This window comes from Xenopus laevis, chromosome 6L (genome assembly GCF_017654675.1).
Source record: "Xenopus laevis strain J_2021 chromosome 6L, Xenopus_laevis_v10.1, whole genome shotgun sequence".
NCBI classification, from domain to species: Eukaryota; Metazoa; Chordata; class Amphibia; order Anura; family Pipidae; genus Xenopus; species Xenopus laevis.
The window spans coordinates 128,085,630-128,109,994 of NC_054381.1; the positions used below are offsets into that span (position 1 = coordinate 128,085,630).

Genomic DNA, 24,365 nt, shown 5'->3' on the forward strand with positions numbered 1-24,365 from the left:
ATCCGGGAACCCGTTATCCAGAAAGCTCTGAATTATGGAAAGGACATTTCCCTTAGACTCTATTTTATCCAAATAATCCAAAAATTTTCTCTGTAATAATAAAACAGTTGCTTGTACTGGATTCAAACTAAGATATAAGTAATCCTTATTGGAAACAAAACCAGCGTATTGGGTTTATTTAATGTTTACATGATTTCCTACTAGACTTAAGGTATAAAGATCCAAATTATGGAAAGATCTGTTATCTGGAAAACACCAGTATTCTGATAATAGGTCCCATACTAGAAAAAAAGTCGGCTAATTGTATGTAATGTGGGGATTTTCTAGCAGTAGCAGAGCGAAAGCAGATGGGAGACAGAGACACCAGATGGAGTCATCAGATTAACAGAAAAAGGACCTTCATTTCTGTGAGTTCTAAATAAGGTTTCTTCCACCTTTAACTTTAGCTGCCACCCCACTAACTGACTCAGAGGGAAAGTTGACCGCTTCTCAATTAGACCTTGCTCTGCAGCCCATACAATGCAACTTAAAGGAAAAGCATCACCAAAAACTGAGTGTTTTATTGTAATGAAACTATTGTATACTGTTGCCCTGCACTGGTAAAACTGATGTGCTTGCTTCGGAAACACTACTATAGTTCATATAAACAAGCTGATGTGTAGCCATGGCAGAAATTAAAAAAAGGCTATATGGCACGGGATAATTAGTGGATAACAGATAACATTATGTGCAGTGTAACCTGAGTCTTTTGTATTTGAATGGCTGCCCCCATTGCTACACAGCAGCTTATTTATATAAGCTATAGTAGTGTTTTCTAAAGCAAACACAGCAGTTTTACCAGTGCAGGGCAACACTGCAATATATTTTTATCACTTTAAAACACTTTCATTTTTTGATGTTGCTGTTCCTTTAAATGCATTTTTATAGAGCAGGTAGATGTGTCTGGAAACCACACTGTCATAGTATGTATGTAAGTATATTTTTATTTTTATAGCCCCACCTGACACTGTACAGCACAACAATAACAGGGTAAATACTATAATGAAATCAAAGTACAGTTACATTAAAGATTAAGTAGTAAGTGTTAAAGAGACAAGAGCAAGGAGGTCCCTGTCTCATAGAGCTTACAATGTAAGTGGGTGAGTATCTTACAGACAGACTATAGAATATATTTAGTGCTGCAGGTTACAGTAGATGCAATTGCACTATAAATGCCAAACTGCAGTTGGGAGTGTTGGGACAGCCTTAGCACATAAGTTACAGAACATATTGGTGTAGTTGTAATTCTGAAATAGAAGAATATCTAGGACAAAAATAAGTTTTTCCCCCTAATGTCATCTTCATTGACCTTTAAGCTTGGCATTCATGTGTACCAAGGAAAGCAAACAGGCATTTTCACCAAATCTTACCCAAACGTCTGCCCCTGTCACTGTGCCAAGGTGGGCCAGCCCCAGAGTTTGGGAGCTACAAATATAGGCTTTTTGCCCAGCTGAACTGTACAGTGTATCTGTATATGGATTGTACATACCCCATTATGCAGGTTATAGTGCTCTTGCCACTTAAAGCCCAAGAAATATTCAGATACTCCCTGCACATATAGAAGGCAAAGGGGGCAGATGTAAATATGAAAGGCCTGTTGCTATTATGAGGAGCATTGCCTTGCAAAAGACAAACTGGGAAATGTGCTCCATCACTCTCGGTACAAGTGCTTATTTGCAGAATTTCAGAAGAAGCAGATGGAATTATGGGGAAATGGAAGCAAATGTGACCCCTCCAGGGATTTAGAGCTGAACATCTGCGAGGGAAGAGAAAACACCTTTGCTATCCTTTATTCCTTTGAACAAGGTGAACATTCTATTGTTATTGAGAAAGGGATTTTAAGGCCAGGGACAATTCAAGAACTGCAATCTCTATGGAATGTTATTGGTCAATAGAACGTGATCAGTGCTGGGCAGACTTTAGCAAAAACACATTCAGTGTGGTTAAATTGTATTGTCCGTCTAGCACACTAGAAAAAGGACAGTTCATATGAGAATGATTAAATATTTAGTATGAATTTTCTCTCTTGTTTCTGTGGATCTTTTGACATTCATTCTGTCATTCAGTAAGTCTTATTTTCCACCAGGACTAGCTTCCACTCCAGTAGTGTAGAGCATTGGTTACATTAGACAATCAGTCTTAGCTGGGTCTTTGCAAATACAGTATGTGCAGAAGAAATAAAATGTGTTGTAGAACTGTTCCTCTCAGCTGCACAAAACTGGATTTTTGGACACTAGGAATTCTTAACCAAAATAACAATTTATTAACAGGCACAGGGTATTCACACAGTACAGGCTTCTCTGAGGGTAAAGTGGTCAAGGCACATTCAATTACAGAACGTATCACACACTGACACCCCTTTGGAGTCAGACAGACAGTGTCATGTGGGAGAGATATCGCCAATCTATCCTCCTACTTTGGAGCTTAGAACGGCTCTTTCTAGCTCAACACTAACTGACTTACACTCCTAGTTCCCCAACTTCTCCAAGGTTTGCTTCCCATGGGACCTTTCCTTTACTGGGGCCTAAGTCCCAGGCTCTCCAGCAGAAATCCACCTTCCTCAGCATGTGGAAGCCAAAGAGGTAGAACATATTGTTTACGATGGTAAAGAAATACTGACACCTCCTGGCAAAATCTGGAACTGCCAGGGGACACTTTAACCTGAATAATTACCCTTCATTCAATACCAGGGGATTTCCAATACATAGGGGAAGTTAACCCTATGGGTTATACTACTTTTTAACCCAAATCGATGATTTCCTACACTCTGAGATCACAGTTTTTTAAGTCTTATTGAAACAAAACTGAATATCAAATTACCATCAAAGGCTTCAACCTTCAAAGGAAGGTGTAGTTACTGTGACTTTATTCAGACCATGCTCGACAGCCATCAAATTTAACTGAACTGGAGATATTTTGTATGGATGAATGGTCAAAAATACCAGAATCCAGAAACTCATCAAAGGCTATAGGAGGCGTCCAGAGCAGGGATGTGGCCTAGCTTGAAGGAGAGAGAAAATAATTAAGAAATGAATGTATGGAAATACAGAGAAAACGAGAGTGAAATAACACTTTGTTCTCTCTAAGTCCAGACATATTAACCACCTCAATCTGTCGTCTTGTTAGGAACAGGCTTACTATGCCAGGTTGTTACAATGTGGTGACCTATGGAGTAGGGAGGATGGGGGACTCTGCCCATTGCCCAGTTAATAATAATAATATAATAATAAGTCTGTTTAATATCCAGGTGTCCCATATTCCAATGTATAGCTCCATCTGGTTATCCAACTGCTATTGTAGTTCATGTCTGTGTATTTTCTCTAATTTTATAAATCAAAAGTGTTTGTGTATTTCATGTGTGGCCCCAGACAGTTTTTCTTTCTCCAATGTGGCCCAGAGAAGCCAAAAGGTTGGACACCTCTGGTCTAGAGGCTGTTACATTTGCAAAAGGAGCTCAACTAAGTATTGATGTAATATTTCTGTTGGGGTGCCCACATTTCTGCACCTGTCTAATTTTGTTATGATACATATTGCATATTTTCTGTTAATCCAATAAACTTTATGTCACTGCTGAAATACTACGGTTTCCATAAGGCATGTTGTATATTAAAAGGAGGTTGCTACTTTGAAAGCTCAGCCAATGATAAACAAAACTCCAAAGAATTAAAAGGGGTTCCCAAACTTTTTCATATGACTGTAAGCTTCCTTGTTTGAATCCGGAACTGAATCTATATAGCCATTTGCAAGGTATTAAAGGGCTTTGTTACTGAAAAACAGGCACCTTATTTATATATATATATAATGTATATATTATTTAGTATATATATATTTTATACTTTCAGAGGGTGATATGAGCATAGTCCAGCTATTTCCAGCCTCACATACCAACAATAAAAGTCTCCTCTTTTGCTCAAATCTTGAAAATGTCAAGGATAATAAGAGCTTGTTCTTTGGATCAAATCCTCAGACAATAGTTGTTCACCACAAAATCTTTTTCTTTACAACATTTGCAGTACATTTCGGAGCAAAGCCATAGAGACATAAGCAAAGCAGTGGGCGATGTGATGTGCTGTAATATAATTACATATCTGGATACTTGTTTTCCATAGGGTAGCTCTAGGCATGAGGATTACATTCTCCTCCTTATGCTGGGATCACTACTTTATCTAATAAGTTCTCATAAAATTCATGTGAATTCTCCCTTGTAAGGGATTGATGGATTTGAATTCTTTAAAGGGCATTAAAGTTTGAAATGCAGTTTTGTTCCTTGTGTTTCAAAGTGTAATAAAAAATAAACACCTGATCAACCAAAGTATCCCCACTCTTGCTGATACTCAAGTGGAAGAAATAGCTCCTGTACCTATTTACAGAACTTTTTTTTTAAATTTGTTACATGTCAGAGCAGATTTACTAAGGTTCGAATGGTAAATCTAGATTTGAATTTAAAACCACCAACTCAAATTTGAATGTGAGATTTATCAAACGCCCCATAGACTCCAATAGGAGAATTCATTTTTTTGATTACGCGTCATCCCATGGACAGCTGAAATAAAGCAACTGCAGACTTTATTTAGGCAAATAACAGTTGTACACAAAGCCTTGCATGTTTTGTGCACTTGGGCACTTAATCATAGGCTGTAATAAAAATAAGATTGCCAATGTTTTTTTGGCACAAAAACCAGTGCTGGAATTGGGGAGGGTTGCACAGGGATGCCATCCCTTCACTTCTTTATTTCTGTGAAATAGGATCCCCTCAGCAGGGATGCAAGAGTTTTGAATCCCAGAACTTTATTTTGCTCCTCTCCACTTTTGCATGCAAATAAAATGAAGAGGTAAAATATTTTATAGTTAAGGGGGTTATTTATCACAATACTGAATGTATCTGCTTAATCCGCAAAGGTCATTTCCCCTTACTTATCAATACATTTCCTGTGCGGGAAAAAACTCGAAAAATTTGCCTGAAAACCATGAAACCTTCGGATTATTGCATGAAACCCAGCGCATATCAGGATATATAAGGGACTTCTCCCATTGACTTATGCAGTATACAACCTCGGCAGGTCTGAGATGCTGGATTTTCGGATTTGGACGTTTTACATCTTTGGGGTATAATAAATCCAGACAAATTTTAGGTTTTTTTTTCACTAAAAAATTGGATTCTAATTGTAAAAAAAAAACTTGCGTTTTTGCCATTCAGACTTTAATAAATAACCCCCTAAAAATGTAGAGGATAAAAGGAGAGAAAAGATTGCTGGGAGAGAGATAGAGAAGTGTTAACCAGATAAAGGAGGTGGAGGCATCAGAGAGGGTTATAGAGAAAAGGAGAGAAGAAGAAAACAGGGGAAACAAAATGAGAAAATGAAGGTACTAAACAGCAGCAATGTGAGAGAATGATATATATGAAATAATCTTGGGTAATACAGAATATGATGGGGTTGTGCTATGCTATGACACAATACACAGGCAAGGTGCTGTGTTTGCAGAAGCTGAATTGTCAGCCCCATGAAAATCCAAATGTTGGGGTCCCTACAGGTCACATACTTAGGTAAATGTATGCATACTGGGCATCAAACTGAGCATTAGATGGAAATACCAAAATGAAAATAGCAAAATGTCTTTTCTTTAAAGAGGGTGAAACCAGAAAGTATTGGTGCGTGAGGCTTATTATAACAATGGGTGTGGCTTATGGCTGTGGGAGGGGCTTATTTTAGCATGCCGCTCTATGCTCACCACACAGAGCATCACTCCATTTTTTCACTTCAGTTCAAGCACTGCACAAAACCCTGCGCAATTAGTAAACTCACGCTTGTGCCCATAGACATGAGCAATCTTTAACTGGCTCCTAAGGATTTGGCCAAATCTGAATCTTGCAAAAAAAAAAAGTACTAGAATCTGCAACTTGCAAACTGCATCCAGCAGTCTATTCATTGGATGTCTGGATATGAACTGTCTTGTAATCTTTCAATTCTCTCTGGTAACTTGTGCAAAAAATAAATTATACAGGTATAGGATCTAATATATGGAATGCTTGGGACCTGGGTTTTTTCAGATAAGTTCCATAATTGGATCTCCATACCTTAAGTCTGCTAAAAAATCATATAAACAATGAATACACCTGATATGATTTTTGTTTGCCACCAATATACATATATATGGGAGATAGCCTTCCCAACTTTTTGAGCTTTCTAGATTACTGGTTTCCATTTAAGGTATTCCATACAGTTACATCCCTTATGCTGCTCAGCATTAAGTGGCACTAAGTCAGCAGATGACGCTTATAATCGATATATTGTAATTTAATTTAGTTATACGCTCCCCCTGTCCAGTATAAAAATAGTAGCGTAGGGAACATTTCATTGATATACCCCTATCGGATTCTATTGCATTTTCAAACAAGAAGTGTTTTCCTCATTTTGAATCATCTTTTATGTATTTCAATAATCTCACCAAGTTACAGTAATACTTTCAATTTCTGTTTATCTGAACGATAATTTAGGGGCAGATTTCTCAAGGGTCGAATAATTCCTTTGAATTCGAATTTTCAAGTTCAAAAATTCACCCATTCGAATTTTAATCCCCCTATTTGAATGTAAATTCGAATGTGAGATTTATCACACCTTGACCATGGAAACAGTCCAAATTCAAATATTTGCCAACCTCAAACCTGCCAAGTTCAAGTACAAGTCAGTGGCAGAGCTGAGCCATTTGGAGATGTTAATATCCTTCCTGACATTCGAGATTTTGCTTCCGGAGAAAAAAATTAGATTCGTACGAATCGAATACGAATAGAATATGTTTCTAATTTTCAGGTCGGAACCATTCGATCGAATATTAGCCATTCAAATTTTTTCTTAAATAACCTCCCAGTCGAATTTTGGGTATATTCGAATTTAAAAATATACCAAATTCAACCTTTGATAAATGGGCCTCACCATGTCCTCTCAGTAGAAAATATAATTTCTATATTTGTTATGGGACTTTATTATACTTTCAACTGGTACCGTATGTGTCTTTGACAATGAATATGTATGTATTAAATATGTGCTTCTTTCCGTAGGAACTGATGACAAAGCTGATTACAGAGACCCCGGAGCAGCCAATTCCTTTTCTGATTAATCACCTCCAATCCAAACTTGGAAATGTGGGTCAGCTACAGAGGACTCTGTCTGGATCTGCTGCTCTATGGGCAGAGAGTGAATCAGCAGGTGACTAGAGTTATGTAATATTATCCCAATCTGCCTGTGCATAGTACAGATGGGCTAATTGCTGATATTGTATGTGCCGACAAGCATAAACATGGGAAGGGCTATCGACGTGACGTTTCGGTCCACACAGGGACCTTCATGAAAATCAAAAAAAGAGGAAAGCACACTCTATAATTAAATAAAAACGAATTTTATTGCATGCTAGTTACCCCACATGGCAACAGCATGTCACCCTACGCGTTTCGACCTATAGAGGTCTTCATCAGGGGCACAAAAATAAAAAAAAAGGCAGAAAGAGCAGTACAAACAGGACAGTTAAATACCTTGTGGCACATACAGTCAATCAGTAGCAAACGATCGCACATCAGCGCGTGTGACGTCACTTCCGGTTTGCAAAGTGAGCAAACCATCCCCAATGCATTATGGGAGTACTTCCGGAACGCAAATGCGTTCCAAAAACCGGAAGTGAACGGAACTCGCACATTTAATAAGAGAAGAGGAAGCTCAATACAATAGTTGTGGTGCTGTCATATAAAAATGCAGTAGTATAGTGTTCAAATGCATTTTGATTATGTATAACGCTCCAAACTGCAATTCTATAAATCAAGATGCATTATGGGATACCCTCTGGAACGCAAATGCATTCCACCATCTAAAGGTTCCCTAATGAATGAGAATGGAGGGCCATAAGTGGGACATTCAATAAACATGAAGGGGCACATTTACAAAGCTCGAGTGAAGGATTCGAATTAAAAAAACTTCGAATTTCGAAGTGTTTTTTGGGCTACTTCGACCATCGAATTGGCTACTTCGACCTTCGACTATGACTTCGACTTCGAATCGAACGATTCGAACTAAAAATCGTTCGACTATTCGACCATTCGATAGTCGAAGTACTGTCTCTTTAAGAAAAACTTCGACCCCCCCCTACTTCGGCAGCTAAAAGCTACCGAAGTCAATGTTAGCCTATGGGGAAGGTCTCCATAGGCTTGTCTGAGATTTTTTGATCGAAGGATATTCCTTCGATCGTTGTATTAAAATCCTTCGAATCGTTCGATTCGAAGGATTTAATCGTTCGATCGAACGAATAATCCTTCGATCGTTCGATCGCAGGATTTGCGCTAAATCGTTCGACTTCGATATTCGAAGTCGAACGATTTTAGTTCCTAGTCGAATATTGAGGGTTAATTAACCCTCGATATTCGACCCTTCATACATCTGCCCCGAAATCTGCAGAAAAACTACAACATGTGAAACAGGCATAAGAGGCAATGTATCTCAAGCATTACTGCTTTAACACTTCTAGTAACGCGTCCCTTTGGTCCAACATCTCACATGGGTGCATAATCAGCATGTAATGGGGTAATGAGTTTAACCCCTAAAACAGAAAGAAAAATTGTGTTATTAAATAAAATAAGTACGACATTTCCCACAGCCATTGTATATATCAGGGCAGTCATACATACCAGGAGGTATATCTCTTCTGAGTCTCAGAGCATCTCCAAAGGCTGAGCATAGGCCATCCAAATTACCTGGTCTGTAAAAAGCAGGATAAATTCAATGTATCATTCAGACCCATAGGAGTGACAGGCGGAAGGCGGAAAATCCATTCAGCCTCTTTCCTCAAGAGTAAGGTGTTCTTGTCAACACCCCCACCGGGGGAGATTATTTGATCAATTCCCATAAAACGTAAGGATGATATGTTGTGATTATGTTCTCTACAATGTGTCACTAGCGGAGTGGTATCTTTCCCAATTTTTATGACACTTTTGTGTTACAAAAATCTATCCTTAAGCTTCTGTATTGTTTTGCCTATGTAGTAAAGACCACATGGGCAGACAATCATGTAAATCACATGTGTGGATTGACAAGTGATTCGATGTTTGATCTGAAATCTTTGTGCTGTTCTTGGATGTGCAAAGGATGTCCCTTGTAACATGCTATTGCACACCGAACAATTATAGCATCTAAAATTACCGGGTTGCGGATTAGACAAAAAGTGTTGTGTCAAATAATGTGATTTATTATCAGCCTTGACAAGTACATCTTTTAAATTTTTCCCCCGTTTGTAAGCAAACATTGGGGTATCTTGACAAACAGATCCCAAAATGGCATCTGTCTGTAAATGATGCCAATGTGTCTGCACAATATGCTTAATATAACGACTGGCCGTAGTATATTTCGTTACAAAAACCTTCTTTTCTTTAGTGTTGTCTCTTCTCTGCCTTTCTGTATTTACCTTGACTAACGCTTGATCCACAACTTCTTGCGTGTAACCACGCTCACGAAACCTGTCAGCCATTACTGTCAATGATTTCCCCAATTCCTCTGTTTCAGAAGTAATTCGTTTGACCCTAAGCATCTGTGAATATGGTAAGGCTTTAATTAGTGCCGGTGGATGAAAACTTGTGGCATGTAAAAGATTGTTGCGATCTGTTGATTTACGAAAAATACTTGTTTTAAATTTACCTGATTGGTAGGTAATCATTATGTCAAGGAATGAAACTGCAGTCCCACTCCAAGATGCCGTAAAGCGAATAGTGGATGGAATATTATTTAGATAATCAATGAAGGCGACCAGGGAAGATTCATCTCCCTGCCAGAGAAAGAAGAGATCGTCTATGTAACGATAATACCCCAAAATATGCTGCCAAAAATCAGATTTGTAAATGTGTTGATCTTCATACTGTGCCATAAACAAATTAGCATACGACGGGGCCACATTACTCCCCATCGCTGTACCTTGCTTTTGTCTGTAAAATTTGTTTTCAAACCTAAAGTAATTATGGTCCAATATGAAACAAAGCAATTGGTAAACGAAAAGGGCCAGAGAATTCTCTATCTGCCAGTCCATCAGCAATGCCGAAATTGTAGATTTCCCCAGATCATGGGGTATGTTGGTATAGAGGCTGGAGATATCCTTCCTCATGGAAGGTCCCTGTGTGGACCGAAACGTTACGTCAGATATTCATGCACAAAAGAATACACTTTGATTTGATACATAAATATCCTGGTGTTGCTGGTCTTTTTGAAGTATTTGAATTATTTACCGTGCACCCAGGGAATACGATATCAGCAGGGTCCTGCCCTTTTGAAGATATATGGAAATATATATATGGTATATAATGGTGGGTGGGGTTAATGACAGATCTGGGTGGTCTAGACTGGCAAAAATAATAAAATAATAAAATAATGAAAGAACATTATGTACAAACAGTAGACTTAAAGGGTGTTTCACCTTTAAGTTACCTTTTAGTATATTATAGAATGGCTTATTCTAAGCAACTTTTCAATTGGCCTCCATTTTTTCCTTTTTTTAATAGTGTTTTAATTGCCTTCTTCTGCTGACTTTTTCCTGCTTTCGAACTGACCCCATCTAAAAAATAAAACAAATGCGCTGTAAGGGTACAAATGTATAATTATTGCTACTTTTTATTTCTCGTCTTTCTATTAAGGTCCTCTTCTATTCATATTGCAATTTCTTATTCTAAGACATGCATGGTTGCTATGGTAATTTAGACCCTAGCGACCAGTTTGCTGAAATTGCAAACCGGAGAGCTGCTGAGCAAAAAACTAAATAACTCAAAAACCACAACTAAAAACTCAAATTTTTCGGGATAAAAAAAAAAACTTGCATGTTTCGAGATTTATTATGCCCGAAACTGCTATATGCCTGAATCCGAAAATACCCCAGCTAAAACCTGCCGAGGTTATGTAGAAGTCAATGGCAGAGGTCCCTTGAACCATTTGAAGATGTTTTTTGCCTTCATGATTATCACATTTTTTACAGTTGTTTGCTCTCGAAAAACTCAAGTTTTTTACATTCGGGCTTTTTCATAAATAATTAAACATTCGAGTTGTGAGTTTTTTCGAGGTAGGAAAAAACTTCACAAACCTCACAAACTCAACCTTTGATAAATTACCCCCTAAGAGTTAATTAAATCCACTTAAATATAATGGATGTGCCAAGTCCACTATTTTAGGATTTGGCTAAATTTTGAATCTATCACAAAGGATTTGGGTGAATCCTGAATTTAATCCAAACTCTTCTTTGCATATGCAAGGAAGGTTTAAAAAGAACTACATGTGTAGTGCACGAAAAAAAATAATTGCAATTTCCCTCTTTGTGTGATGAAGATTAAGGGACTCAGAGGATTTCAATTTGATTCAGCCAGGTACTTGGATTTGGCAGAATACTGCTGAAAAAGACTGAATCCAGCCAAACCCCTAACAGAATCCTGGTTTGGTGCATCCCTACTTAATGTGGAGTGTATTCTTGTTTAATAAATCTTTAATTGCATGTTTATTGTGTTCCACGTATTCCTAATGGAATTAAAGTCACGAGGAGATGAATATTGCTTCTCCCTGCCTCTGGAAGTGAGGGAATCCCCCAAAGCTCAATTGTTTCCTTTATTCTTCCAATGTCTTTGACACAGAGTAAAACATAAAGGAATCATTTCCAAGATATGCTATGTAGCATTCTTTCCACGGCCTGCTCATAAGGGCACATTTCTTTGGATTTATTACATTTGCTGATTAAATCTGCAGTCAATAAAAAAGGAGTTTGGAACAAATCCAGTTAATTCACTTTTTAATCATATTGGCTGCTGCAATGACGCACTGCACAAAGGGATGCCTAAAGAGTAGGTTAGATAATACATGTAAGATTCATTCACTAGCTGATTGTATGGTACTTGTAAGTGCTCAGTATGCCTACATGCATAAATGTGATATATCCTGTACTCCATATGATCTCTCAGTCAGTGACATGAGACAAGGTAGATGTATGTCTAGTTCCACTCTCATATTTCTTCTCCAACACGCTCCGGCACTTCCATGTATTTTCCAATGCTTGACACTTGTGATGAATGGTGCACCATGACGCTGGGGTGCTACTGACAGGTTCAGGGTGGTGGTAGCTGCAGGTTTCCCACAGCGGGTTGCATGAAAAGGCCCACTAAACTCAAACCCAGTGAATTGGATTCAAATGCCATTTTGAACACAAGACCTAGAAATTACACAATCTCCGCTATGAACGTGGGATATGCAAGCAACAAATTAGACTGGGGTGAGTGCTCTGAGCAAAGTATATAATTCCAGCATGAGGTGCAGCCCTTACTCTCAACTTAATTCTGTTTTGTTTTAATTGTGGGAATAATAGGAAAGAAATAACATATAGGGGCACATTTACTAAGCTCGAGTGAAGGATTCGAAGTAAAAAAACTTTGAATTTCGGGTATTTCGACCATCGAATAGGCTAAAAAAATCGTTCGACTATTCGACCATTCGATAATCGAAGTACTGTCTCTTTAAAAAAAACTTCAACTACCTACTTCGGGACTTTAAACCTACCGAACCTCAATGTTAGCCTATGGGGACCTTCCCCATAAGCTTTCTAAGCTTTTTTTGATCGAAGGAAAATCCTTCGAACGATTTTTCCTTCGATTGTTTGATCGAAGTATATGCGGTAAATCCTTCGACTTCAATATTCGAAGTCGAAGGATTTTACTTCGAGGGTCGAATATCGAGGGTTAATTAACACTCGATATTTGACCCTTAGTAAATGTGCCCCTTACTGTATAGAATATAAGAATGTTATTTCAAAAAATGACGACAAATGTATTTTCTTGCGCAATACAGGGTCAATACATTTCACCTTCACTAGAACCTCTAATGTATAGTCTTACCCCCCTGCCCAACCTAGCCACTATAACTTACTTATATAAGTATCTGCACCATGAAGAGAGCTACATCATATAAGGAATTAGAGAGATAATAGAAATACAGGCGTCCATTATCTGCAAACCTGTTATCCAGAAAGTTTCCATAGACTCCATTTTATGCAAATAATCCAAAATGTTCTCTGCTTTTCTCTGTAATAATAAAACAGTAGCTTTTTACTTGATCCAAACTAAGATTTAATTAATCCTTATTGGAAGCAAAACCAGCCTATTGGGTTTATTTAATGTTTACATTACTTTCTAGCTGGTAGACTTAAGGCACTTGAAAAAGGGTTTCACCCGAAACATGTAGTGTGTTGCACTGCTAATAAAACACATGCAGTTTGAAAATACTGCTTTGAAGCTGTTTATTCCAATAATTTGACTTTATCGTGTACTTTTGGGAGTGTGGCACAGGCTCCTAGGAATTCACAGCGATACAACTACTGAATTTTACGCTGGGACCAGTAATTTGATTGTTTTGTAGACTTAAGGCAGAGACACACGTTGAGATTCAGGGAGACTTAGTCGCCCGGTGACAAATCGCCTCTTCTTTGGGTGAGGAAACTTCGGGCGACTTTGGAAAACTAAGTGCTCCGAGTGCCATCCCGCCATGATTTAGATTCTAGCCAGCGGGAAGGCATTGCAGGGAGATTAGTCGCCTGTGTGTCTCTGCCCTTAAGATATGAAGAATGAAATTACAGAAAGATCTGTTATCCGGAAAACCCCAGGTCCTTAGCATTCTGGGTAACAGGTCCCATACCTAAATAATAAAGCCCAAGGCTTGTGTTCATTATTTTACCTTTGTTTGTAGGCTCACTATTTGCTCGTTTGCTGTGTGTTCTGGACAGGAGGAAAATGATATGCAGTACAGCCCAGCAGCTGCTGGAGAACCCAGTCAGGAGCAAATTTAGTAGATCTTTATGAAAATTGATAATTTTCCCTAATTATAGGAGCTACAGAAGGATTTTGCTGAGAGTGCCCAGTAACTATTAGGTTCACCATCAATATATATCGTATTCTGTATATTTGGCACACAGTGTATAATAACGGTGGGATAATATACGATAGTGACTGGTCCTGGGAGCCCACTGCAATTTCTACTTGGTAACGTGTCCTTTCATTTGTTTCATGCAGAAAACAAAGGAACAAGACGAGACTTCAGGAACTATGATAAGCCCTGGCAAGTCAATGCAAAGAAGCCTAAAAAGTCAAAGAGTGACCTAGCAGTGTGTAACATTTCCCCAACATCACCCGAAGCGACACCTTGTAAGTATCAGCATGAGACAGATCAACGTTTTACTTGTGTCATTGTAATTTGTCTTAAAAGCACATTTTCTGTAGCAGAACAAAGATTAATGGCTGGCTTTTCTGTATCTCTCGTCTAACTATGCACTTGAGTAGCGTGATTATACATCATTATTAGAGGATGTATGAGGGACTGACATAATAGGCTGGGGGGAATTTAGAGCTACTTGCCAATGCTAGAAAGACAGTTGTGTTAGGCAAGATATGGTTGGGTTGAATGATTGTTATGTGAATCCTGCTAAGCTGCTATCCTGTTATGTGTGTCCTACATTTTTTACATCATCTAGGAACTTTATTATTTTCAGCTTCTGGCTGTTGGATGAATGTTGGTGCTGTCATTGGGTAGGTTTGATATTTTGGTTTACTTAACTCAAATAGATGATTATATCATGCACAGTCAATCGGACGATGATATTCACAGTAGTGACCCTAACCCGAGCCTGCCCAACCTGAACCCGAGCCCACCCAACCTGAACCGCCCACCTAACCTGAACCCGAGCCCACCTAACCCGAGCCCACCCAACCTGAACCCGAGCCCACCTAACCTGAACCCGAGCCCACACAACCTGAACCCGAGCCCACCTAACCTGAACCTGAACCCGAGCCCACCCAACCTGAACCGCCCACCTAACCTGAACCCGAGCCCACCCAACCTGAACCCGACCCGGTGCGGCAGCTCTGTTTATAGATCCGCACCAGACCCTCCCATCTCTCCTGAAAGAGGATAGGGCAGGCGTGCCTATAATCCATAGGTGGTCAGCTGATCTGTATTTTTAACAAACTGTCCCATATCTGAGATGTTGCGCTTTATTGTTTTCTCTACCAATCATATCTCCAAGTATATGGCCACCTTTCCAATACAAAACATACAGTGTAATGATCAGTCTACTGTTCATCATTCACCTTCAAGTTAATTTTTAGTATGCTATAGAATGACCAATTCTAAGCAACTTTTCAGCTGGTCTTCATTAGTTATTTTTTAATAGTTTTTTAATTAATAGCCTTTTTCTTTTGACGCCAGCTTTCAAATGGGGGGTACTCACCCCATTTAAACAACAAATGCTCTGAAAGACTACAAAAATATTGTTAGCTCTGCTTTTTATTACTCATGTCTCTATTCAGGCCCTTGCATATTCATATTCCAGTCTCTCATTTAAAGTAATGCATGGTTGCTAGGATTATTTGGATCCTAGCAACCAGATTGTAGAAATTGCAAATTGGAGAGTTGCTGAATAAAAAGCTAAATAACTCAAAAGCCTCAAATAACATAAATGAAAACCAATTGCAAATTGTCAATTATATATATTATATGATATTACTATCATACTAAAATTTAATTTAAAGATGAACAACCCCTTTAAGGCCACAATTTTTGCACTATTGCACTTAAATGGCAAGTCAACCCCAAAATAAGAATTGCCAAATAAAAGAAAACATAATTCTAAGCAACTTTTCAATATACATTTATTAATATATTTTAGTGCTTTTGATGTTGTTTGTAAATGCAATTGCTATTGAAAGCAAAGGAACAGACATTGCTTTCAATAGCTATACATATACAAACTTAAAAAAACATAGAACATTTGTAATTTATGTATAGTGCAAAGTTACTTAGCATTATGTTTTCTTTTATTAGGCAAAAAATATTTTTTGGGTTGACATTCCCTTTAATAATTCCATTAATAGTATTCGTGCCATAAATTTAATACAGGAAATAGATGTGATGACAAAGAATACAAGTTTCATTAATGACTCCGATTGAACCACGTGTGTATACATAACGCAATACTTAATAGTACTTTGCTGTCTCTTTACAGAGCAGACCAATCCTCATTTATCAACACTGCCAAAATTTACACCTGGGCAGTAACCAATCAGTGATGAGCTTGTTCTAGACAGCTGCTGTTAAAACACTGAAAACAAACATTTCATTGGTTGATGTGGGTTATTGACCATTAAGGGAATCATTTCCTGGCAGTGAGGTCATCCTACATCTTGTGGTGGATCTCACTTATTGGATGCTTGTAAGTATGCTGAAATATTGGGTAAAACACTCTATTGTGGGTAAAGAGAATGGCAATTTGCAGCTCACAAGTAAGGGTCAGGCCACACAGGGCGTTTTGGGGAGATTTGGTCACCTGGCGACTAATCGCCTCGTTTTTGCGGCAACCAATCTCCCCAAGCGCCTTCCCTGGCTGTGCGCTGGCTAAAATGAAAAAAAAAAAAAACTCCGGCGCTAATCACACGCGATGGTTCATTTTCCCTTCGGGTGACTTCGGAAAACGTACCGCCGCGTGTGATTAGCGCCGGCATTTCTTCATTTTAGCCGGCGCACAGTCAGGGAAGGCGTTTGGGGAGATTGGTCACGGCAAAAACGAGGCAAATTAGTCGCCAGTCAACCAAATCTCCCCAAAACGCCCTGTGTGGACTTACCCTAAATGAGTCTGACAGTTTATAGGCCTCTTATTTGTGGGCAGCAGCAGTGAGCAGCTTATCTGCGAGATACACAGAGGTCCTTTGTATTTCCAGCCAAGAGACGTTTAGGCACTTGACAGGTTCTCATATCGGATATCATTGCAGCGATATGTGTGCCATCTGTGTCAGTTTTTATATCATGGAATGATGGAGCCAGGGACTGTTAATGATGAGGTTGTTTGATGAGTTCTTCATATTCCATCTCTTCATTTGTCTTTAACCCTGGAACAATCATTTAAAACCCAGACCCGTTATAAAAGAGGATTAAAAAGAATGTGAACTAACATTTTTTGATAGAAAGACATGGTATATATCGAGAAGAAAATATTTTTTTGCTTTAGTATTAAAACCCTTTCTCTTTACAGCTAGAAAGGATGCTGGATATACCTTTGGAAGCATTCACATATTTTGTGTGGGACAAATACTAAAGGGTCAGAGATACTGGGTTATACTGCGGAAGCATGTGATTTATTCTTTTACTGTCTGATAGAATCTGAACTGGTCATTCTTTCTCTTCCCTGTGCATTGGAATTGGGAACTGGACAGTTCAGGCCACCAAGACACTGGCTACAGATTTATGGCTTAGAATCAGCAGGGGGGTATTCATTGTATTTTGCACTTCAGCCCAGTGACAGTCACCAGGGAGGGGAGCCTGAAAATTCTTATTTTCTAGACGTTATTGGTTTCTTAACCCTTGAGCAAATAAAGTCCTGCTTTTACAGTTGCCAGTCATCCTTTGATGTTGGATCTCCTACAAAGAACCTGTTTTGATTTTATTTTTTTATTTCGGCAACTCCTTGTGACACTGGGTAAGTCACTGCTGTCCCCGCATACTAAGTGGAAGGTCTGTGAAGATTTGCCCAAATGCATTTTGACAAAAACCTAAAACTTTGTGTTCACAAGCTCATTTTTTCTGCATTGTTTGTCTGAACATGGATGGGCAAATCTTCATAAATCTGCCCCTTGGCGTGCCACTTTTAATAGCACCCGAACTGATCCTTAGGGAAATGGTCAGACAGGAGATGACCATTGGCTGTGTTGCCTTAGGCTAGTACCACATACCTTCCAAATGTCCAGTTTTCAGCGGGACAGTCCCGCTTTTGACACCTCAACCCGCAGTCCTGCGTTTGTACTGGAAATTCCCGACTTTCTCTGCACTGAACTGCCAGAAAAAGAGACAAAGTTTCTAAATTAATTGGCTTTTGGCAGAGAGCCCAGAGCAGATAACAGGTGCAATTAAGATACTTTGTAACAATTTTGAGATAAGCTAAGTAATTGTAACAATTTAGATAACGAGGTCCCTTGGGAAACGTTAGACTCACAGGGCAATTCACCTTCATTAGCAAAACTGTAATAACTGGAGAAAAAAAACACAGAAATATGTTCAAACTCATAACCTGCCAAATTTTGTAGAATGAACATGGTAATTAGGGGGTGTGACCATAAAAATGGGTGTGGTCAAAAAAATAAGCACGGCACATTTTTTCCCAAAATGTTGGCAGGTACGTTGCCAGACATAGTGGACCTCAGCCTCAGAGAAATGCAGGATGAAAATCTGCTCCTCCGCTGCTTGATGTGCATGCACCCGGATACATGGCCTCTTCCCGGGTGCAGGCAAACTGTCATCTGCCTGCACCCACACTGAGGTAATGTATCCGGGTACAGGTACATCAGGCAGCTGAGGAGCTTTTCTCTGCAGGCCGAGGTCCACTATGTCTGTCACTGGCTTTATACTCTCTACCACTGGACAAAGCAAAGACTGTTATTACTTAGAGCAGAGAAAAGTTTGATTTTAACTTTCTCCGTTAACATGGTGGACACACACCATTGGAAAATAAACTTGAACCATTTTATCCAGTCATTGCTAGGACCTGTACCTTCCCATAGTGATCATCTAAACATGGCAGCCTCTACTGACACTATATTGCACATGAAACACAGTAATAATGAATCGGTGCTGCAGTGCACCAGTGCCAGGACACAGACTCTACCTTTACCTTAACCATAGAGTTTTATTTTCAGTTCCTGGAATCCTGCAAGCCACATTCTGCCACTTGGCTCCGACTTGAAACTTCCTGCAGATGAATTAGTTATGCAGTAGAGATGTTTCCACTGTGATTATCATGTTGCCGGCTTATACGCTTGATGAAATATTTATAGAAGAGAACACAGTGTGAGAACACTGCTAAATGCTGGTAAATTTGTTTCTTTAGCAAACAGTGTTCGGGAAAGTAAGCAAGTTTAAATTAGATTAAAATGCAGAGGAAAAAAAAAATATATATAGCATGAAAATATGAGATTAAATAGAAGTGATCAAGAAATCAGTGCAGATATAGGATGCGTTATCCAGAAACCAGTTATCCAGAATGCTCCGAATAACAGGAAGGCATCTCCCATAGACCCCATTTAAGCAAACAATTTAAAATTCGATTTAAAAAAAATGATTTCCTTTTTCCTCTGTAATAATAAAACAGCACTTTGTACTTGATCCCAACTAAGATATAATTAATCCTTATTGGAGGGAAAAACAATCCTTTTGGATTTATGTATCTATTTATGTATCTGCCTGTTTTATTTTTGACACAATATAATTGCAAAATAATTTCAATTATTTTAGTGGCCAGGTCATTTGAGCACCCTAACTGGGACTGGCGAACAAAACCTGAAAGCCATGATTTTGATGAGTTAAACCACATCCTTCAAGAAAGTAAAAAGCTGGGCAAAGCATTGGAGAACCTATCTCGCAGTGAGTATCAATGGTCTTTCTTTTACACATTCCTTTCCCCCTGGCTATCATAAAATCTCTAACAGAAGTGTATACCCCCCCTTGTTCAACACATTAAGTTAAATTAATAAGGCTTGTGTTGAACATACGTACGTACCTGGTAGTCTGTGAAGCTCAGTTCTGGAGATGTACTTCCATACATAGAAGACAACCGTTTATTTGCAACAAAATTTGCTGTAGTCCAAGATTTGCAACTTTATGTACTATGGTCTCATAAAAGAAGTCCTTAGTGTAAAGCTTTGTGATTTACAGTAGACTTATGGTTTGCACTTGAAACATCACCTCTTTCTCCTAATGGCAATGTTGCAAAATGTTATGTACAGTGTGTATTTTAGCTGCGGTTTCCTTGGTTTCCTTTTGTGGACTCTTTAATTTACTGCCAACCACCTCATTCATATATAGTTAATATATAGCATTGTGTATACAGTATATCTGCCATATACTTTTATTTAAATTGTAATTTCATATTATGTGTATTTTATCCCTTTGTTCATAGGTATTGCTGTCTCAGATGAACTTGAACAGGTAACATTGCTAAACTCTTCTTAAATGTAACCAGTGGGATTTTTTGTAAGCTACCCAACCACTTACCCACACATGCCGCTGCCCAAATTATGCTTAAATATTGTGTCACAGTGGAACTTGTTCTGCTGAAGTGGATCGATAAGAAACCATGTTTCTTATTTCAATCTTCATCTTGATCGCACCAGAATTTTATACATCCTGTTTTGGGAGGGATATTATTTAACAGTTATGTTTTGAAAATGAATAGTGAATTTCAGCAGTTATATGTATAGTGAGTAATCAAATGTATTTAATTAAATCTCCCTCATATCCCTAACATTAGAATTAATGAAGCCCAGGCTAAAGCTGGCCATAGATGCAAAGATCCGATCGTACGAATCCTCGATTCGTGCGATTTTCGGATAGTGTACCGACATCTGTTGTGCCCTGCTGATCGGTTGTTCAGTCGATCGGACAGATTAGAAAATTTCTGTCGGCTGCTGATAATTTCTCTGCATGTGTTGCCGATCTTCAGTGGGAGACTGTCACTAGCTTTTGTCGGACATAACTTTCGTACGATTGCTGTAGGGCCAGAACATCGGCTGATCTGTTCTTTTACTACTTTATTTGATCTGAATGGTTAGTGGCAGGGAGATGGGTAAGTCCGATAAGTCTGATCGTTCGAGGATTCGAATGATCGGATCTATGCATCTATGGCCAGCTTACCGTAAGTATTATCCATTTATTGTGGCCCTTTCTGTTGTTGAAGGTTCTTTAAGTTTAGTCTGCCATAAGATACAGAATGTGACATTCATTCAACTTTTATTTTTTATGAACCCCAAATCTTCTGAAAGCCCTGAAATCACTGAAATAACTAAAAAGATCCATTATTTATTCTTTATCTAGGACACAAGGGCCTTTAACTCATCCTTATTAAAACCTTGTGTAATTGGAGAATGGGTTGGGCGTGAAGACAATGACCCAGACCCATTGGCTGCTGAAATGATCCAGCCTCCAATCCCAAGAACAAAAGGTGAACAACGGGAAGGAGATGAAGGCAGCTGCAGCCCAGCAGGAAGGTAGGTAGAAGATATACTGCTGTGAATCTCTGTTGATATTCCATGTAATGATTATTTATGATCAGTTTTCTCTACATATTGTAAAAAAGAAGAAAGCAATAGACTTTATAAATGAATAATATACACAAGAGGTTTAGGGGCCGATTCACTAACTTCGAGTGAAGGATTTGAAGTAAAAAAAACTTCGAATTTCAAAGTGTTTTTTGGGCTACTTCGACCATCGAATGGGCTACTACGACCTTCGACTACGACTACGACTTCGAATCAAAGGATTCGAACTAAAAATCGTTCGACTATTCGATAGTCGAAGTACTGTCTCTTTAAGAAAAAACTTCGACCCCCTAGTTCGCCATCTAAAAGCTACCGAACTCAATGTTAGCCTATGGGGAAGATTTTTTGATCGAAGGATATTCCTTCGATCGTTGGATTTAAATCCTTAGAATCGTTCGATTCGAAGGATTTTATCGTTCGATTCGAAGGATTTTATCGTTCGATCGAAGGAATAATCCTTCGATTGTTCGATCGCACTATTTGCTCTAAAATCCTTCGACTTCGATATTCGTTAATTAAACCTCGATATTCAAACCTTTGTGAATCGGCCCCCTAATGTAATAATGTGCTCCAAGTATAGTTACCAATATTAACCCAATTTGCTGGCAACATTGCAAAAATCTCATTGGTTTTTATGGGTTACCAGGCTTGAAGCAAATGTTATTAAATTATCTGTGTTTAATAAAAGACACATAGAAGAAAAACAGCTTCTACAAATAGATTGAATTTTATTGAGGAGCGATTGGTTTGGTTTGAATAGAATGGAATACTATAATTAAATCATTTTCTGATGACTATTAAGCAACTAACATAAGAGTTGACATTTGCTTAACATCATAGCCATTTTGCATAGCTATGCTAATAGGAAATATATGTAATTATATAAATATATGAGAAGAATTTATACATTAATAGGCAATTAATAGTCAATTTTTTGTTTTGTGCAGTGAAGCAACATATTCTGTAGATCTCCTTAGCCTGATTAATGAAGAGTATCTGTCATTACAGAGTGGTATTTTATCTAAAGTGTTTTGTCCAACAAATAAAATGTACCCTGCATTTGTTTGACACCCTGTGCATAAGACATGCATCCTTGGAAAACAGGGACAAAGTAATACAGGTGTGGGATTTGTTATCCGGAAACCCATTATTCAGGAAGCTCCAAATTAGAGGATGGCCATCTCCCATAGGGGTACATTTATCAAAGAGTGAAGTTCCGCCACTAGAGTGAAATTCTGCAGCTCTCAATTTATTTCTATGGGATTTTAAAAGGCGTATTTATCAATGGGTGAAAGTGACAGTTCACCCTTTGATAAATACGCCTATAAAAATCCCATAGAAATGAATGGAGAGTGGCGGAATTTCACTCTAGTGGCGGAACTTCACTATTAACTTCACTCTTTGATAAATTTACCCCATAGACTCTATTTTAATCAAATCATTCAATTTCTTACAGTATCTTGTACTTGACCTCAGCTAAGATATTATGAATCATTATTCATAATTGCATTGGGTTTATTTCATGTTTAAATAATTTTTTGGTAAACAATGAATATTATTGGGGAAAGACCCCTAATTCAGATAACTCCTTGCCCCTAGCATTCTGTATAACAGGTCCCATGTCTGTACAGGATCTGGTTATGCTTGGAAACTGGGGATTTCTGGATAAGGGTCTTTTCCATAATTTGGATCTCCATAGCTATTTAGGTAAAGAGTCTGCTAAAAGTAATTTAAACATAAAATACATTTAATATAGATTTCATGCAGCTTAGTTACCATCAAGGACAAGGTACTGTTTTATTATTATTACAAAGAAAAAGGAAACCATTTATAAATATTAGAATGACCTTCCTGTATTTTGGATCTTTCTGGATATCAGGTATCCAGATAATGGATATACACATATCTCCCATAATAGAAGCATAGATGAATGAGCACAATGTACAAATCCAAGTAGGGTAGCGGTGACATTAAGGCTTTGCAAAATATGTATTGTTTGAAAAAGAAGCAAACAAATATATTGCGTCATTAACACAAAGCTCGATCTGGCCCGCTAGCATAATGATAAGAAGGAAGGCGTCCAGATTTTGCATCCAGCTTAATTAAAACTTGGCACCAGAAGACAGCCTTCGCCTATCTGTTTTAATCAAAGATTGTACTGAAGATATAATGGGAAATTTCTTTTAACAACCGCATTAATTCCACCAGGGCGAGAAGACGAAGCACAGTCTGAAAAACAAAACAAAATACCAAACATCATGAAATATTTATAGCGCATCCTTTTAGCGACTGATCATATTAATGTATGAGATGAGACTGTATTATGCAGTTCTTTGTGAGTCGCATGGGTACAAACCCATTATACGTTATGATTTTAACCGTAAGTGATCATTTATTTTTCTAGGGGCATCCAGCTGCATTTTCTCCATTAATCCTGTAAATTTTGTGAATTAATATAATTACCTTTATGTACTTGTACAGTGATTTTTGGATATTGATGGCTCGTTCAGAAGACTAAAGTATATGTGAATATTTAACCAGGAGAGAAACTCAACTACTGTGTTGGTTAAAGTAATACAGGTATGGGACCTGTTATAAAGAACGCTTGGGACCTCTGGTCTTCCAGATAACGGATCTTTCTGTAATTTGGATCTCCATATCTTAAGTCTAATAGAAAATCATGTAAACATTAAATAAACCCAATAGACTGGCTTTGCCTCCAGTAAGGATTAAAGGGATAACACACTTCTGTTAATAGTGCTGCTCCAGCAGAATTCTGCACTGAAATATGTTTCTCAAAAGAGCAAACAGATTTATTTATATTTAATTTTGAAATCTGGCATGGGGCTACACATATTGTCAGTTTCCCAGCTGCCCCCAGTCATGTGACTTGTGTTCTGATAAACGTCAGTCACTTTTTACTGGTGTACTGCAAGTTGGAGTGATATCACCCCTCCCCCCCCAGCAGCCTAACAACAGAACAATGGGAAGGTAACCAGATCAGCTCCCTAGCACAAGCTGCCTGGTAGATCTAAGAACAGAATAGCACTCTTAAGAAAAATCCAGGTCCCACTGGGACACATTCAGATACATTGAGTAGGAGAAACAGCAGCCTGCCAGAAAGCTCTTTCTGAAAGCACATGACCAGGCAAATGACCTGAGATAACTGCCTTCACACCAATATTACAACTAAAAAAAA

General features: G+C 38.3%; 1 protein-coding gene across 3 annotated transcripts in view; it reads left to right on the forward strand.

Annotated features, from left to right (window-relative positions):
* Positions 1-24,365, forward strand: part of c8orf34.L (chromosome 8 open reading frame 34 L homeolog) — a 128,970-nt gene that overhangs the window by 27,633 nt on the left and 76,972 nt on the right. For all 3 annotated transcript variants that reach the window (XM_018268073.2, XM_041566487.1, XM_041566488.1), the window contains exons 2-6: positions 7,097-7,244; positions 14,102-14,233; positions 19,365-19,493; positions 20,029-20,057; positions 20,943-21,115. In XM_018268073.2, the coding sequence (XP_018123562.1) occupies positions 7,097-7,244; positions 14,102-14,233; positions 19,365-19,493; positions 20,029-20,057; positions 20,943-21,115 (611 nt within the window). The remainder of the gene's footprint in view (positions 1-7,096; positions 7,245-14,101; positions 14,234-19,364; positions 19,494-20,028; positions 20,058-20,942; positions 21,116-24,365) is intronic.